Source organism: Diplotaxodon limnothrissa, linkage group LG19, assembly GCF_057381915.1.
Source record: "Diplotaxodon limnothrissa isolate DT_005_m linkage group LG19, D_limnothrissa_male_GT1.1, whole genome shotgun sequence".
Lineage (NCBI taxonomy): Eukaryota > Metazoa > Chordata > Actinopteri > Cichliformes > Cichlidae > Diplotaxodon > Diplotaxodon limnothrissa.
In genome coordinates this window covers 20,472,643-20,488,498 of record NC_140614.1, presented here as the reverse complement: position 1 = coordinate 20,488,498, position 15,856 = coordinate 20,472,643, and the positions used below count along the sequence as shown (strand labels likewise).

Sequence of the window (15,856 nt, the reverse complement as noted above, 5' to 3'; positions counted from 1 at the left end):
AATTTGAACAGTTGTTCATACAAATATATCACAGTAAAGCATATGTCGTACACGTTTTCTGCTGCTCAGATGCACATCCACTACTAATTAATTTTTAATTATTTTTTTTTGGGGGGGGGGGGGAAGAAAAACTCCAGTAAAGCATTTACTGCACGGAAGCTGGCTCTGTCATCTCATAAACCAAAGGGGAATTTTTCATGTCATGCAGAAAACAATTACTTCAAATTATTGCTGCTGAAGGTGGTTCTTCATGCACCAAAACCATTTCATTTTTTAACTCATTGTGGACAACTTGTGCAGTCCTGTTCAAAAGAGCTTGGCACAGTAAGTCTGAATCATTATAAGAGGACTAGAAACCCCACTTGTCAAGTGCTATAAAACTACATGCTCACTTTGTTATAATAAACACATTTCTAATCATCATTTTAACAAATTTTTTGAAGGCAGCTCAGTGTTTGGTTCCCACGGGCACACACAGCCTATATAGTAACCACGCACAGATACATTTGCTGTCACAATTTTTTGCAGGACTTCAGCTGGAATTTTGGGAGGGAGGGAGGAAGAGTGAGGGAGTAAGGGGAGGTGGGACTGAGGAGGAGGGGAGGTGGATGGAGGTCTGGCTCTGTCATCTCATAAACCAAAGGGGAATTTTTCCCCCCTCACTCTTCTCCAGCAACAAAGACCAGGATGGAAAAGTCATTGTGCATGCTGCCTGCAGTGCTTTTTCTGGGACTTTTGACACACAGTGCTGCAGCACTGATAAACACCCCAGCACCGACTAAGAGTTATGCATTAATCAACTACACAACAACAACAAGGCCAACTCTGAATTGGACCGAGGCTGTGAAGGGCGAGAGCAGGGACGGAACGACTCCAGCAACAGCAGAGCCAGACATTTTCACCACCACTGTCAGAGACAAACAGCTGGACACCACGGACACCAGCAAAGAAAGAAACAAGAAAGAGAAAGACCCAAGAGACCGCAAGACTGAAGATGACAAATCGAAACTGGGTAGGAAAAAAATTACCCATTTAGTCTGATTTTTGCATGAAGCTGTGTTATGAGCTCCAGTATTAACTCCATATTAATTAAAGAGGCAATTAAATTGTGATACCTACCTTTTTAAAACCTTTAACACAAATCAAGCTGTAAAAGTAGATGGAGATAATTATTGCTATTATTATATTATATTTACAATCATAGAAGGTCAAAAAAATCCCAGTAAAGTTAGTTTGAAGTTTAGTTTTAGCTTAGCTTAGCTTTTAAAAATCTCTTCTCAGTCAGTCACTTAAAGGAATATGTATTTCAGCTATACACAGCTGTATAACACTGTTTAGCATTTGTTACTGCTTGTAATACTTGCTGTTGCTCATTATGTTGGATTTAGCTGTTTTGACCTGCTTGTGACTGATGTGAATGTTATTAGTTGTTCCCTAAACCACAGAATCCCCTGCAGCTGTAGCTCTCACCTCCCTGATCTGCTGAACATTTGACTTTTCTGCACTTTGTCTCAAATTACATCCAAAGCCTCCACTATTTCCAATATCTGCAGCTTCCTCTACTCCCCGAAACAAGCAGAGCAGGGGGAGGAGGAGGTGAGGGGCCTCCAAACTTCCACAGAACTGGCCCAAGATGATCAGAGATATTTCACATAACAGCTTGGAGCTCGTTTTACATCTGGCATTTGTTTGCTTACTCAGACAAACCACAAAGAGAGAGAAAGGTTAACCCTTCCGCTGTCAATCTCAGAGCTGCTTCTGCAGAGGATCAACATGTGGAGACAGAAACCCAGAGAAGATCTTATCGCGTGATGATTCATTTTTGTTTTCCGCGCAGACTGTCCTCCCCTCGGCCTGGAGTCCCTGCGAGTTGATGACAGCCAGATTCAAGCTTCGTCCTACCAGCGGTCGGGGCTGGGTCCTCACAGGGGGAGGCTGAATATCCAGGTCAGTGGGTCAGAGGCTATTACAGACACTCATCTCTCAGCATTTTGGAAAGCATTGTTAAATTTTATTAACATAAACAAACTGCACACATTTTTTTAAAAACTTGGCCCCTTTGAAAATCAAATAAAGAAATACAACCTAAAATTACCTTTATTAGTTAATTTAGATTGACTGCTGCTTCAAAGACATGAATTTGAATGGATTAAATTTGATGAATCAAGCAGAACCAACTGAATACTATTTTGTTATGTTTCAAATGTTGTGTGTGTGTGAATCTCCAGTTTCTATGCAAAGCGTATTAAAAACAGTTAAAAAAAAAATTCTTCTGTCAACGTGCAAAATCTACAGATGTTTAATTTATCACCATAGTGAAGAGAAACGTCACCATAAAGGTCCAGGAAAAACTACAGTTACTTTTTGTCACGGTTAGAATTACTTTACTTGAGACTCAGATTAATGTGGAATAAAGGATTTGGTCCAAAATGACAAGAAAGTCCACTGGGATGTTGTAATACATTATTAAATGTCTGGTGCTTTGAAGTTGTTGTTTTTTTTGGGGGGGGGGGGTTCTATTCAATTAACTAGAAATTTATTCTCGCTTTGTTAGGTTCTCTTGTTCAACTGTTTGTTAATGCAAATATCTCATTAACCTATAATATGGCAGCGTCTGAGTGCATTTAGGATGCACAGATGGTCAAGATGGCCTGATGAAGTTCAAACTGAACATCAAAATGGGGAAGAAAGGTGATATAAGTGACTTTGAATGTGACATAGTTATTGGTGCCAAATGGTCTGTGCATTTCAGAAACTGCTGATGTACTGGGATTTACCCACACAAGCACCTATCGGGTTTACACAGGATGGTCTGAAAAACATCAGAAAATATCCAGTGAGCTTCAGTTATCTGGGAGAAAATGCTTTGTTGGTGTCAGAGGTCAGAGGAGACTAGCCAGACTGCTTTGAGCTGATAGGAAGGCAGCCGTAACTCAAATAATCTTTCAGAATAGCATCTCTGAATGCACAACAAGTCGAGCCTTGAAGCTACAGCAGCAGAAGACCCACTAGATGCAAATGCTATTGGCTAAGAACAGGAAACTAAGGCCACAATTCACCAAAATTAGAAAACAGAAATTTGGAAAGACACTGCTTCATTTAAAAAGTCTTGAACATTCTTTCTTGAACATAAAAATGAGTTCACTGTACTCAAATACTCTACGTAATCACCAGAGCCCTACTCAACAGAGCACCTTTGGGATGCAGCTGAAAAGGGATATTCACATTGAGAATGTGCAGCTGACAAATCTGCAGCCACTGTGTGTGCTGCCATCATGTCAATGTGGAGCAAAATCTTAGAGACATGTTTCTAGTACCTTGATAAATCGGTGAGGAAATAATGTATTTCTGTAATAAAGTGGCAAGTAAAGTAAGTGTGTATTTCTATTAAAAGTAGAGAAGCTGAGTTGGTTCAGCCAAAATCAATCCACCATTTCGTTGTACATGTACAATAACAATAAAGGGCTATTCTATTCTATTCTATTCTATTCTATTCTATAATCAGATATCTCGACTAATTTGATCTCATAATGGGATTAGCCATTCCTTTCAAGTTGTCATATTTAACTTAAATACTTATTTCTAGTGTTTATTACAGGAACTATAAATTATAAAGTATCCACCCTTTAACTTAGCAGGCTCATTAGCCAATAAAATAAAATCGATTCATTGTTTCTTCCAAGAAAAAAATGTACAAAAATTAAATAAAATAATCTGATGAATGCAGAGCCAGAGGTGTTTATCGCTGCAGCCGTCCACTCCTCTTGTTCTGCGGTCCAAAATCTTGAGTCTGGAGTCTGAAAGTAATTATTTCAAAATTAGGTCAGCACTCTTATGCAATGCTTTACAAGAAGGCCAAACCTCAAGTTTTCAGGGAGTGTTTCTTGGATTCTTTGAGACGTGCGTTTTTCTTTTTTTTCCAAGTCTGGCATTGAGGATGGAGATCTGTATGATGGAGCTTGGTGTGCCGAGTATAAGGACCGGCACCAGTGGCTCGAGGTGGATGCCCTTCATCTCACTCTGTTTACTGGAGTCATTCTGCAAGGGCGAAACTCCATCTGGAGGTCAGGTAGTATCAGGATTAAAGCTGAAAATCAAAATAATTTGTTAGCATTATGGACATTAGCTCTTCATTGAACATACTGTCTAAAGCAAAGATGGAGTGCTGTGGTATTCTTTGGCTGCCCGCTGCAATGAGCTCACTGAAAAAAATATATGTTTGTTTTCCTTTTTGGTCTATGTCATAGTTGGGACTGGGTCGAAACCTACAAAGTTCAGCTGAGTAATGACTCTGTAACCTGGCATACCTCCATGAACGGGACGCAGGAAGCGGTGAGAACTACTTCTTCTATTCTGCGATTTAAGGAACATAGATGGAAAACAGATTTTGAAGTTTCTCTGCCAAAGTGAAATATAGACTGTAAACCAAAACCTTAAGTATTGGTGCAGATTAGAGAGGACTCAGAGTGAAACAAATACAGTACGGCAAAAACTGAAATTCGGGGGTGGCCTTTAACTCATTATAACACACTATATAAACAAACTAAAGTACATAATTGATCAATGTTCCAGCATGCAGTGTGTACAAAGAAATTTAAGGTTTGACTGAAAACTGCAGTTCAAACTCTTTTTTTGCCTGACGTCACATATTTTGGAAAGTCCAAGCTCTTTCCAAGGAAATGAAGGCAAGACAAAAGTTTTCCACTTCATTTTAAAGCCATTGCTAACTCTGCCAAGAAGGTCATGTTTTCAGCTATATTTGTGTTGTAATCATTAGCACAGTGGGCCGAGCAGGCAAACCATCTGCCAAAAGGCAACTGCAGAATCAAACTCAGGCCCACTTCCTGCATGTTCTTCCTCCACTGTCCTGTCACCCCACGATTCAAGAGCTTGTAGCACCTATTTTAGCAGCAACGACTTGAATTGTTTTGTCTACAACTTTATCAGTCTCTCACATCGTTGTGGAGGAATTTTGGCGCACTAGTCTTTATAATCTTGTTGCAGTTCACTGAAGTTTGCCTTCTTAAGCTCTGGACTTTCACTGTTGCATTGCAACACCATCTTTTTCAGCTATTCTTTTGTAGATTTGCTGTGATTTTCTTGGGGTCATTTTCCTTTTGCATGACCCAATTTCAGCCAAGTTTTAGCTGTCCAACAGATGGACTCACATTTGTCTCTACAATACTTTGGTATACAGAGGAATCCGTGGTCGACTCAATGAGTGTAAGGTACCCAGGTCTCGTGGCTGCATAACAAGCCCAAATTATAACCACCGCACCACCGTGCTTGACAGTTGGTATGAGGTGTTTGTGCCGATACGCTGTGTTTAGTTTTCTCCAAACGTAGCACTGTGCATTTTGGCCAAACATCCCATCTCTTCAAAGGACATTGTTCCAGATGCCTTGTGGTTGTTCTGAGGCAATTTTGCACACATAAGCTGTGGTGGCATGTTATTTTTAGAATTAAGTTCTTTGGAAATGGCCTAATAAACATCGTAAATAAAACCTGATAAGGCCAGATTACTATTATGTTATCCTTATATACAAAACCTTAGGGTCTGCTATCTTTTTTCCATGACTCCACAAACTTATATGAACTCACATTGAATTGTGCAGCTATTTGAAGGAAACCAGAATCCTGAGACGCCGGTTCTTGGGCTCCTTCCTGTTCCCACCGTTGCCCGTTTCATCCGCATCAACCCACAGACCTGGTACTCCAACGGGACCGTCTGCCTCAGGGCTGAAATACTTGGCTGCCGTGTTCACGGTAGGAAAAAAAAACAGTAGTCGAGAGGGACACAGCATTTACTGTGGATGTTCAAATGCATTAAGATGTTGACCTCCGAAAGTCAATTAAAAGAAAATATGTAACTGGAAACATCTGCTACTTTCTTTAAGATCCATCTGACATTTACTCAGCACATGAATCAGGATCCAAGGATGCTCTGGACTTTAGACACCACAACTACAAAGAGATGAGAAAGGTTAGGAAAGTTACAGGATGAGTGGCTTTCCCATAAACACCAGGGTTTTTACTCATGCTCTTAACGGTTTGCAGATTTGGTAAAAGTTCAGCTTTAACCCTTTTAAGCCTTACACTCCAGCGTGTTTTCTGAACCCTGAAGCTCATGAAGTCTGTGACGGAGGAGTGTCCCGACATCACCCGCGTCTACACTATAGGGAGGAGCTACATGGGCCTCAAACTCTACGTTATGGAGATCTCAGATAACCCGGGCAAACACGAAATCGGTAAGACTTGAAGATATTGGAATGAAACTTTCTGGTTTGTCATATTTCTCAAGTTACCCAGAGTTTCGCAGCTCAGAGGTGCAGTTCAATGTCCACCATTGTTTATACAGCCTGATTTCTGCAGCAGCCCCACACAGGGAGGCAGGGGTCCTGAGGAGAAGGCCTCTCTTGTATAAACAAATGATTTTATTTCTTTGAACCATTGCCATTAGATACAGGCTTGGGTTTAAATGTGATCTGTGGCCACTCAACATCTGCCAGCAAGATTAGTAAAATCAAGTATGGTACAGCTTGTCTTTGTTTCTTAAGAGAAATGCCATAAACACGTTTCAAAATCACTTTGCTCCCAGGCATTTTGCTCTTATGCGTCAGCAGCTGTTTAATTGATTTCATGGAGTAGTGATCAGTGCCAAGTCTCAGAGAAAACACTGAGGCCTTGAACATATTTTATTTTTGTGGTAAAAGCCCAGACTTCAGGTCTTTGGAGTCATGTACTTAGAAATGCCTGGCGCCAAACTGTTGCCTAACACAGACTGCTTTATCTGAGCAATTAAATGTCCTCCTAGTGTGCTGCTGAGCTTTAGAAAACAAAAATAAACTTAAAATCTTAGATAATGTTTAATATGACCTCCTTTTAGAAGTGCCCCAGTCAGTTCTTCCACATTGTTTTATTCCTTGGCATGTAAAGTGGCTCTAAATTTTCCTCTTGGCAGGGGAACCTGAGTTTCGCTACGTGGCAGGGATGCATGGAAATGAAGCTCTTGGTCGAGAGCTTGTCCTAAACCTCATGCAGTATATGTGCAAAGAATACAAAAAGGGCAACCAGCGTATTGTACGGCTGGTCACCGAGACGCGAATCCACCTCCTGCCTTCCATGAACCCAGATGGATATGAGGAGGCTTATGTGAAGGTGGGTAAATCTTAATTAGGCTCATGTCTTGTTCTTTAAAAAAAAATAAAAAAAAAATAAAAAAAAAATAAAAATAAATATATATATATATATATATATATATATATATATATATATATATTAGGGGTGCAACGATATTCGTATCGATATTGAACCGTTCGATACAGTGCTTTCGGTTCGGTACGCATATGTATCGAACAATACAACATTTGTAATTTATTTTATCAACTTTCCTTCTGACGATGCTGTCTGTGTTGAGCGCTCAGTGAATCTGCGTTCGACTACTCCGCCTAGGCTGCACTGTCGAGCGCAGATCCACTGAGCGCTCAACACAGACAGCATAGTCAGAAGGAAGAGCGCAGGGCAAGCTAGCGAGACAGAAGTTAAGCTCTCCTTGCAAGATGGACCTCCCCCACCCTCATTCAGATCTGGCGTTTGGAATTATTTTGGTTTTCATGTGACGTATGACCCTGAAGGTAAGCGAGTCATGGACTAAAGTAAAACAGTATGTTGGATGTGCCATGCAATGCTTAATTACATTGATGTGAACTAGTGTGTTAGGCAGTTAGCTCGTTAACGTGTTGGCCGTCTAGCCCCATGCACGGGGCGATCGGCGGTAGCTCGTTAACGGAGATTTGCCGTGTTGTGGCGTTAAGGTCATTTCAACGAGATTAACCTGAAAGCACTAGTGGGAACACAACGAATATGACTGCACATTTACGCCGACATCATCCTAGTGCAAAGACAAAAACAACAAGCATGCTACTAACTTTAGCCGAGTCATTTAGAAAGCTGTTAGCACGTGATTCTCCTTATGCTGCTGAGAATATAGCCCAGAAGAAGCGGATAGTATAGCTTTTATTTTGGAAAGAGACATTTCTCTGTAATAAACTCTCTTTTCCAAAGATGAGTGATTCCTCAATCAGATACAGGGCTTGCAAAATCGCTAGCCCGACGTCCCGGAGCTAGCGATCTTTCCAGTCGGGCTACAAAAATCTCTCTGCCCTGCCCGTCGGGCTATTGTAGGAAAAATATATGTCAATGCTTTTGCATTCTTTCAGAAATGTAGCTGGGTAATTATGTCATTGGCATCGGTGAGCCACTGTCAATATGTGACATATTGAAATCGCGTTTGAATTTGCGCTTGTTTTTTTGCTTTCACTTTGCAATGACAGCACTGATCTGTGAGTGATGATAATTTGTGCACCAATTCCTCTGACATCGTCTTATTAATCGTTAGCTTACTATGCAAACATGACAAGTGAAATCTCCCGCAGCAAGCTTAAACATGTGAGAGGTTGATCGCGCAGAGAATCGCTGAGCTTATGTGAGTCCGTGTGTAAAAGTAGCAGTATATATATTTTAGTTCTGCTGAGCCAAATAAGACAGGTCGGGGTGAAGAAGTGACAGCCAAAGAAAAGCTTACCACAAAACGGAGAAGTTATGACAAATGAGACTATAAGGCAAAAAGAAAGTGCAGCTTTATGGTTTCATGGACAAAAGAATTTCTGTGGCTGCAATATGACGAGCTAAATAACCAGGGGTGCACATAAGTGGTCCGCAGGTGCACATTCGCTGTCAAAATAAAAAACGCGCACAAGGGTTAGGGTTAAATTTAAAAACTGTACTTTTGAGTTAAAATATATATTTATAATTTTAATAAATGACAAATTAAAAAGGCATGAACATTTTTTTGTATCGAAAAAATATCGAACCGTGACACCAAAGTATCGAACCGAACCGAACCGTGAATTTTGTGTATCGTTGCACCCCTAATATATATATATATATATATATATATATATATATATATATATTTCTCTTTAATAATCCCCACATTATACTTGTTAATGTGGTGCAGGGTTCAGAACTGTCTGGATGGGCTGAGGGACGATACAGCTTTGAAGGAATCGACCTGAATCATAACTTCCCAGACCTGAACAACATTATGTGGGACACCGAAGAAAAAGCAGCAGATAAATCCAAAGTGCCCAACCACTACATCCCCATCCCAGAATACTACACCAAAGAAGACGCCACAGTAAGGAAATGCATCTCATTTGTGCATTTGAAAAATTCATTTCATTGGCACCACCTGGAGGCTATTTTAACATTGACAGGAAATAGAAACTAAAGCATTAGAATTGACTACAATGTTACAATGCTCACTGTTTTGTTCTCACGAAGGTCGTGAGAAAGAGCAGCTTTAGTCAGCTTTAGTCGGCGTGCCATTATTTTCATTTCATTGACATGCAAAGGCTCAGATCAGGAAATCATTTCAGAGCCAAGAAACTAGTTTTCCTGAAAGCCTGAGGATTGTCACTCAGTGTCTGGTGACAGTGTTCAAGGCAAACACAGGCTGAAATCCTGCTTAATGACGTATATAGATCTGGTGATCTTTTTCTAAGCTTTTCTTTGGTGAATTTCTTCTTGGGTGTGTTTTGTTGTTAAAAAGGGTATTTATTTAACTGCATCATATGGGTTAGGATTATTAATCTTGCCATCTGTGTTTTATTCTGAAAATCTTTCCAGTGTCTGATTATTTCACCTGAGAACTGTACTTAAGTACCAGTTTTAGGAGCTAGGCTTAGTGTTTCCACTTGTTTGCTTCGTTGTTAGAAGTTTGACTTTGTGACATTTCAGGGTTCAGTATTGTCTTCCCTCCTTCTTCACATACATCTGACAACAGAATTTACTTCACAAAAACAGGGCTCCTCCACGTTTAAAATGTCTGCGAGTTGTTAGATGTTTCATCAGTGTAAGCAGTGCATAGATCTAATGAGAAATTGCTCGTTTTATCAGACATTAAAGTTGTTGAATGGAAAACAAATGAGAAAAAGGTATATGTTAAAAACCTGTTCAAGATCAAGTCCACAAAAGTTCACAAAAAAAAGAACAAAAGCAAGTTTTTCTGTGCAACATTTAGAATTTTCCTCTCCTTCTTTACTCCATTAACTCTCTGACTAGAGCCCGACCAATACTGGACTTTTAAATCAATTTTGAATTAATATTAATCAATATCGATACAGACTTTTTTGTGTAGAGACACTCCTGGCCATCAATTTGCAGGTTGCACAAGGTTGCACATATGCAGATTACAGTCTTTGCCATGTTGGCTTTACAATTATTAGTCAAGATCATGCTAGAAAAACAGGAAAAGAACTTTAAAGTGCATATAGAAAAGATTTTCCAAAAAGTTGCTCTCACTAATGGCAAACACGCAGTCGCTGATCACACGTCAGAAGTGGCTTACAGAAGTTACACAACTGATTTATGAAGTTATACTAGAGTGCGTCCCGGGTGTCATGAAGACAATCCCACCACAACGTTATGTCTAAGAACATATATTTCTTATAATTGCTCATCAGTGAAACACAATGACTTTAAACACTTTAAAAAAATCTTTAGACCCTCTTACTCTCAGGAGAGAGGTCTGGGAAAGTGATTTTATAGAGAACTGATTGGTCAATAGGAGGTGATTTCATACCCGTTGATCTCTAACCTGCAACACAACCTCATGTGGAGCAGGATGGGTTTGCAGTTTAAGTTACCGTGGCAATAAAATCAGAAAGTAGTGATCCATCGTCATAGTACTGAAACCCCAAGGTCAACCCTGAAGTTACCCAGATAAGGTGAAATCTTGCTTCATCGTTTTGGACGCCATAACGTAGCAACTCTGCTCAGACCAGCTGGTTTTTGGATTTGTAGTATTTACATGATGCCAGCAGGAAAGGAGCGCCTTGCCTCTAATCTTTAAATTTTCATCTAATCTTTATTCATTGATTTTTAAACACCAACAGTGTTAGATCAGCAAATAGCTAATATTGGCCTAATATCAGTCAGACTGTATCTGGCAGTGTCTTCCATGAACAAAGAAAGTAGTCCAAAACAAAAGCATCGCACACTCCGTAACAGGAAAACAGGGTCAGTTAACAAATCAGGGAATTAGAAACATCTGGGCAACGAGGCACAGGTCAAACTAATCACGATAACAAAACAGAGGACATAAAACTAAATGCAAAACACAGGAGACAACTAACTAGAAAACTAAAACAGGAAATAACTAAACAGGGAAACTTGGACATCACAGTAAACTTAACATAAAGGAAAAAACCCAATGAACCTAAGACTCTCATACACACAGTAACTGCAACTAAGAATGCTAAAGAAATAGAAAAGCATGCTAAGAATCAAATATAAAGTCAAAGAGAAATATGATAATGCGCTGTAGTAAAAGACAAATAACCTAATAAAATAATATGTTTTCACCTTTTTTTCTTTACTTTTAATACTGCAGCTTTTTATTTTTTGAATACTGCATGCCTTTTTACTTTTAACAATTAATTTTTTTGCAGATTCACATGCTTAAACTAAACTCATTCTACCTCTGCCCAGGTTGCACCAGAGACACGTGCGGTCATCAGCTGGATGCAGGACATTCCCTTTGTGCTCAGCGCCAACCTCCATGGTGGAGAGCTTGTTGTTACCTATCCCTTCGACTGCACCCGTGACTGGGCGCCACAGGAAGACACGCCAACAGCAGACAACGCCTTCTTTCGCTGGCTGGCCTCGGTCTATGCCTCGACTAACCTGGTGATGGCCAACCCGGACCGACGTATCTGCCACTACGAGGAATTTCAGTCACATAACAACATCATCAACGGCGGAGCCTGGCACACGGTTCCTGGCAGTGAGTTTCATCAGTCTGTTCTGAGCATGATTTCCGCCATCTGAGACTCATCAGACCCAAAAAATGCTGCATCGTCCTCTTCAGAGGATGTTGTGTGATTTCAGTTAGTGTTACAAAACAAGAGAGCAGATTGAAACACTTAAAAACATTTACTACCAATGTGCAAACATCCTGTCAAATTACATGTCCCTTAAATTAAACTAGGCTCCAGTACATATCAAATTTTAATCTTGCTATAATTTGCAAGCTTAAAAAATACATCAGAACGAGATCGCGGATACAAGCGGCAGAAATGAGCTTCCTCCGAAGGGTGGCTGGCCTCTCCCTTAGAGATAGGGTGAGAAGTTCGGCCATCCGGGAGGGGCTCAGAGTAGAGCAGCTGCTGCTCCACATCGAAAGGAGCCAGCTGAGGTGGTTCGGGCATCTGACAAGGATGCCCCCTGGGCGCCTCCTGGGTGAGGTGCTCCAGGCATGTCCCACCGGGAGGAGGCCCCGGGGCAGACCCAGGACACGCTGGAGAAATTATATCTCTCGGCTGGCCTGGGAACGCCTTGGTATTCCCTCGGATAAGCTGGAGGAGGTGGCTGGGGAGAGGGAGGTCTGGGCCTCTTTGCTTAGGCTGCTGCCCCCGCGACCCGGCCCCGGACAAAGCGGATGAAAATGGATGGATGGATGGAAAAAATACATCAATATTTAACCAAGTTAATCACTGACAGATGTCATATTTCTCTCTATTCAAGGATCAAATTCAGTTCTTTTTCCCCTTAAACCTATAAATTGCACGACTGTTTCACTCAGTATTCACTGTGTTTTCTGTGCCTGCCTTTCCTGCAGGTATGAACGACTTCAGTTACCTGCACACCAACTGCTTCGAGGTGACAGTGGAGCTGTCCTGTGATAAGTTTCCTCATGTTAGTGAACTCCCCATCGAGTGGGAGAACAATAAGGAGTCTCTGCTGGTTTACATGGAGCAGGTAAACCTGTTCAAAGAAAATGGTACAAGTTATCACGTGGTTTTCAAAGCAGTGGCTCACACGGCAGCATTTTCTCCTCTCTCAGGTTCACAGAGGCATCAAAGGTGTGGTCAGGGACAAGCTCACCAAAAAAGGAATAGCAGATGCTATAATCAAGGTGGAGGACCATGACCATGACATCCGATCAGGTCAGCCAGTTGATTTTCTTTCTAATGAGCAGGGTGTTAAAGTAAAAAGTGTCAAACTACAACCATCAAATGCATCTTTGTTTTAGCTGTATTTCTGTGTATACCAAGTTAACAGCCTGTAACCAAACACACCGAAAGAACAATTTTGACAATTGCTGTATTTGAACTGTTGTAAATGACTTACTGACCTGTAATCCGTCAAACATATCTCTGATATCAAGCCATTTGGAGCCCCAAAGAACATTTTCGTCACAAGATAGAAGCTGCAATCAGTTTTTGGCAAAATTATTAATTTATCTTCTACAGATGCATTAACCAGTACAACCAGAAACTTAGATTAAAATTCTGCAAACCTCATTTTTTTCTGTAGCCACTGATGGGGACTACTGGCGTCTTCTGAACCCAGGCGAGTACAAGGTGATCGTTTGGGCCGTGGGTTACTTCCCATCCATGCGTCGGTGCAATGTCGGCATGGAACCAAATCCCACCATCTGTGACTTCATCCTCACCAAAACACCCATCCAGAGGCTGAAGGAGATCAGGGCCAAAGGGGGGAAGATCCCGCAGGATCTTCAGCTGCGTCTTCGTGCTTTGAGGCTCCGAAAGCTACGGGCTAGCACCAAGGCAATCAACCGCCGCAGGGAGGGTCAGCGGATGAGAAGAGCTCGGTCCTCTCAAGCCTGGAAAGCATGAGAGGAGATGGGAGAACGGGTTCATGAACTGTCCTCTGGGAAAATTACATTTCTGCTGTTAAAGGAGCTTACCTGGTTAACAAAAAGTATTTCTCAGATATCAAAACATGCAGACCGTTTTATGTCTCTGACACTGTTCTCAGTTTGGGGACCCTTCAGGCTATGACAGGCACATAAACTCTTGGGGACAATGTTATTGCAGAACAGGTTTTTAAATTGGTTCAAGTATCCTTAAAAGTTACGCAAAGAGTTCCTAAATTGTGAATTTACCGTTTTTTTTTCTTTTGTACATTAACTAAGGTGAGGATTTCCGTGTCAGCTGGTCTGATGTCATAAATTTTCTAAAAGTGTTTTTTTTTTTTTTTTAGTTTGGTTGTCTGACTAAAGTCCAACTGGACCAATAAAGTTAAATAACTGTGTTATCCAGTGTATTTAATCTGAACCTAAGGTTAACAGAAGTGAACAGATGAAAGAAACTGCCATTGGTTGCAATCTGAAAGTGAGGACATGAGATGAGTGGAAGGATGAAAAAGAGGGAAATCTGCGTGGCACGTGGACAAACCTCAAATCAAATGAGCTTTATTTGTATAGCACGTTTAAAAGACATCAAGCGTTGGCTAAAGTGCTGAACAGACGGACAATGTAGTCAAAATAAAAGAAAGAATTCAAATAAATGAGATAAAAAATTTATTTTCACTGTGAACATCTAAATAAAGCCTGTGGCTAGACACCAATCCAGCCCACTGAATGGCTTAAGTTTCATAAATACATCTGTTTTAATGCTTAAATACTGCCATGCCCATTCATACTACACCAAATTAGATAACCAATAGACAAACAATAAATGTCTATCTACTACAAACATTTCTGCAAAAAGGATTTTTTATGTCTTTTAATAAAAACTTTGTTTTATTAATTACAGTCTGGCCAAAGAGTTATCACAACTTTGTCTGCAATTGTACACATTTAATTCTTGCAACTTAAGCCCAAAGAATCATGCAGACCAAAGTTATCACAGCTAATTAAAACTAGATGTGAAAACCCTCCCAAAACAAAACAAATTTAAGACCTTTGAAAAATATCAAAGTAAAATGATTTCTTGAACTTAAAAAAATAAAAATAAAATAAAAATATAAAGATTATAGATTATGTAACTATCTGTTAGTATTGTCGAAATCTGCTAACAACATGCCTAATTATTCACTGACAGGTGCTTTTATTGAGACTCTGCACATCTGCAAGATTGAACATCAACTGTTTTTATTATAACACCTGTACGGATTTTCCTATATCTTGCCTTTGACATATGCCCTCCATCCATAAAAAATATTTAAGAAAAGCTAAAACTGAAACTAATAAAACATATACATATATATATATATATATATATATATATATATATATATATAAATAAATAAATAAATAAATATATAAATAAATGAAATTACACATCTTGCCCTGTGGTAGCTCAGATAGGCTAACATCTGTACAATATAGAGCAGGGGTATAAACATAAGGCCCAGGGGGCAGAAACACCCCAGCAAAGAATCCAATATGTCCAACTGGATGGCTCTTGGAAAATCTGAAGGAGGGGATAGATTTTGGACTTTAACTGTATTTTCATAAGATTTACAGTTTTTCCCACTGATAAACACCCCCTGCAAGTCAAGTAATAATGTGATGTAGGGTGTTTCAGGTGCAACCAAAGTCTTTCATTTTCAGGCCAATCATGTACCTGTGTAAACATGTTTCTGCCACTGACAGAAAAAAAATGACAGACTGTACATATGTACGTGAGATCCTTTGCTACTACTGTTGCAATTCCTACATGTATTTTTGGCTGGATTATCTTCTTTTCTGAAGTAGTCAGAAATTGCATTGCTCGTCCTCCTGTGTATTTACAGCACCGTGAAAAAGTCTTGACTCTTCATTTTCAGTCTAGTCCTTATTAGAGATGGACCGATCCGATATTACGTATCGGTATCGGTCCGATACTGACCTAAATTACTGGATCGGATATCGGAGAAAAATAAAAAATGTAATCCGATCCATTAAATATCACGAAAGCACCTCACAAAACTTGCAACACGCCGTAACTCACCTCAGAACGTTAGCACGTCGGAGCAGTATGCATCACGTGATAGAGCGGCTGTG

The 15,856-nt window shown here is 40.2% G+C and overlaps 1 protein-coding gene across 1 annotated transcript; it reads left to right on the top strand.

The window, feature by feature from the left end:
• The first annotated feature begins 655 nt into the window (after window positions 1-655).
• cpxm1a (carboxypeptidase X (M14 family), member 1a) lies at window positions 656-13,997 on the top strand. The gene is made up of 13 exons (XM_085343598.1): window positions 656-1,012; window positions 1,838-1,947; window positions 3,925-4,064; window positions 4,248-4,332; window positions 5,616-5,766; window positions 5,898-5,983; window positions 6,125-6,248; window positions 6,962-7,158; window positions 9,020-9,199; window positions 11,554-11,848; window positions 12,683-12,822; window positions 12,908-13,010; window positions 13,381-13,997. The coding sequence occupies exons 1-13, from the start codon at window positions 688-690 to the stop codon at window positions 13,701-13,703; spliced, it is 2,259 nt and encodes a 752-aa protein (XP_085199724.1). The 5' UTR covers window positions 656-687; the 3' UTR covers window positions 13,704-13,997.
• Window positions 13,998-15,856: the final 1,859 nt, after the last annotated feature.

Coding starts and splice junctions, on each gene's coding strand:
- cpxm1a (XM_085343598.1), top strand. CDS start 688: ATGGAAAAGTCATTGTGCATGCTGCCTGCAGTGCTTTTTCTGGGACTT. Junction 1,013..1,837: donor AGATGACAAATCGAAACTGG/GTAGGAAAAAAA, acceptor TTTTCCGCGCAG/ACTGTCCTCCCCTCGGCCTG. Junction 5,767..5,897: donor ACTTGGCTGCCGTGTTCACG/GTAGGAAAAAAA, acceptor ACTTTCTTTAAG/ATCCATCTGACATTTACTCA.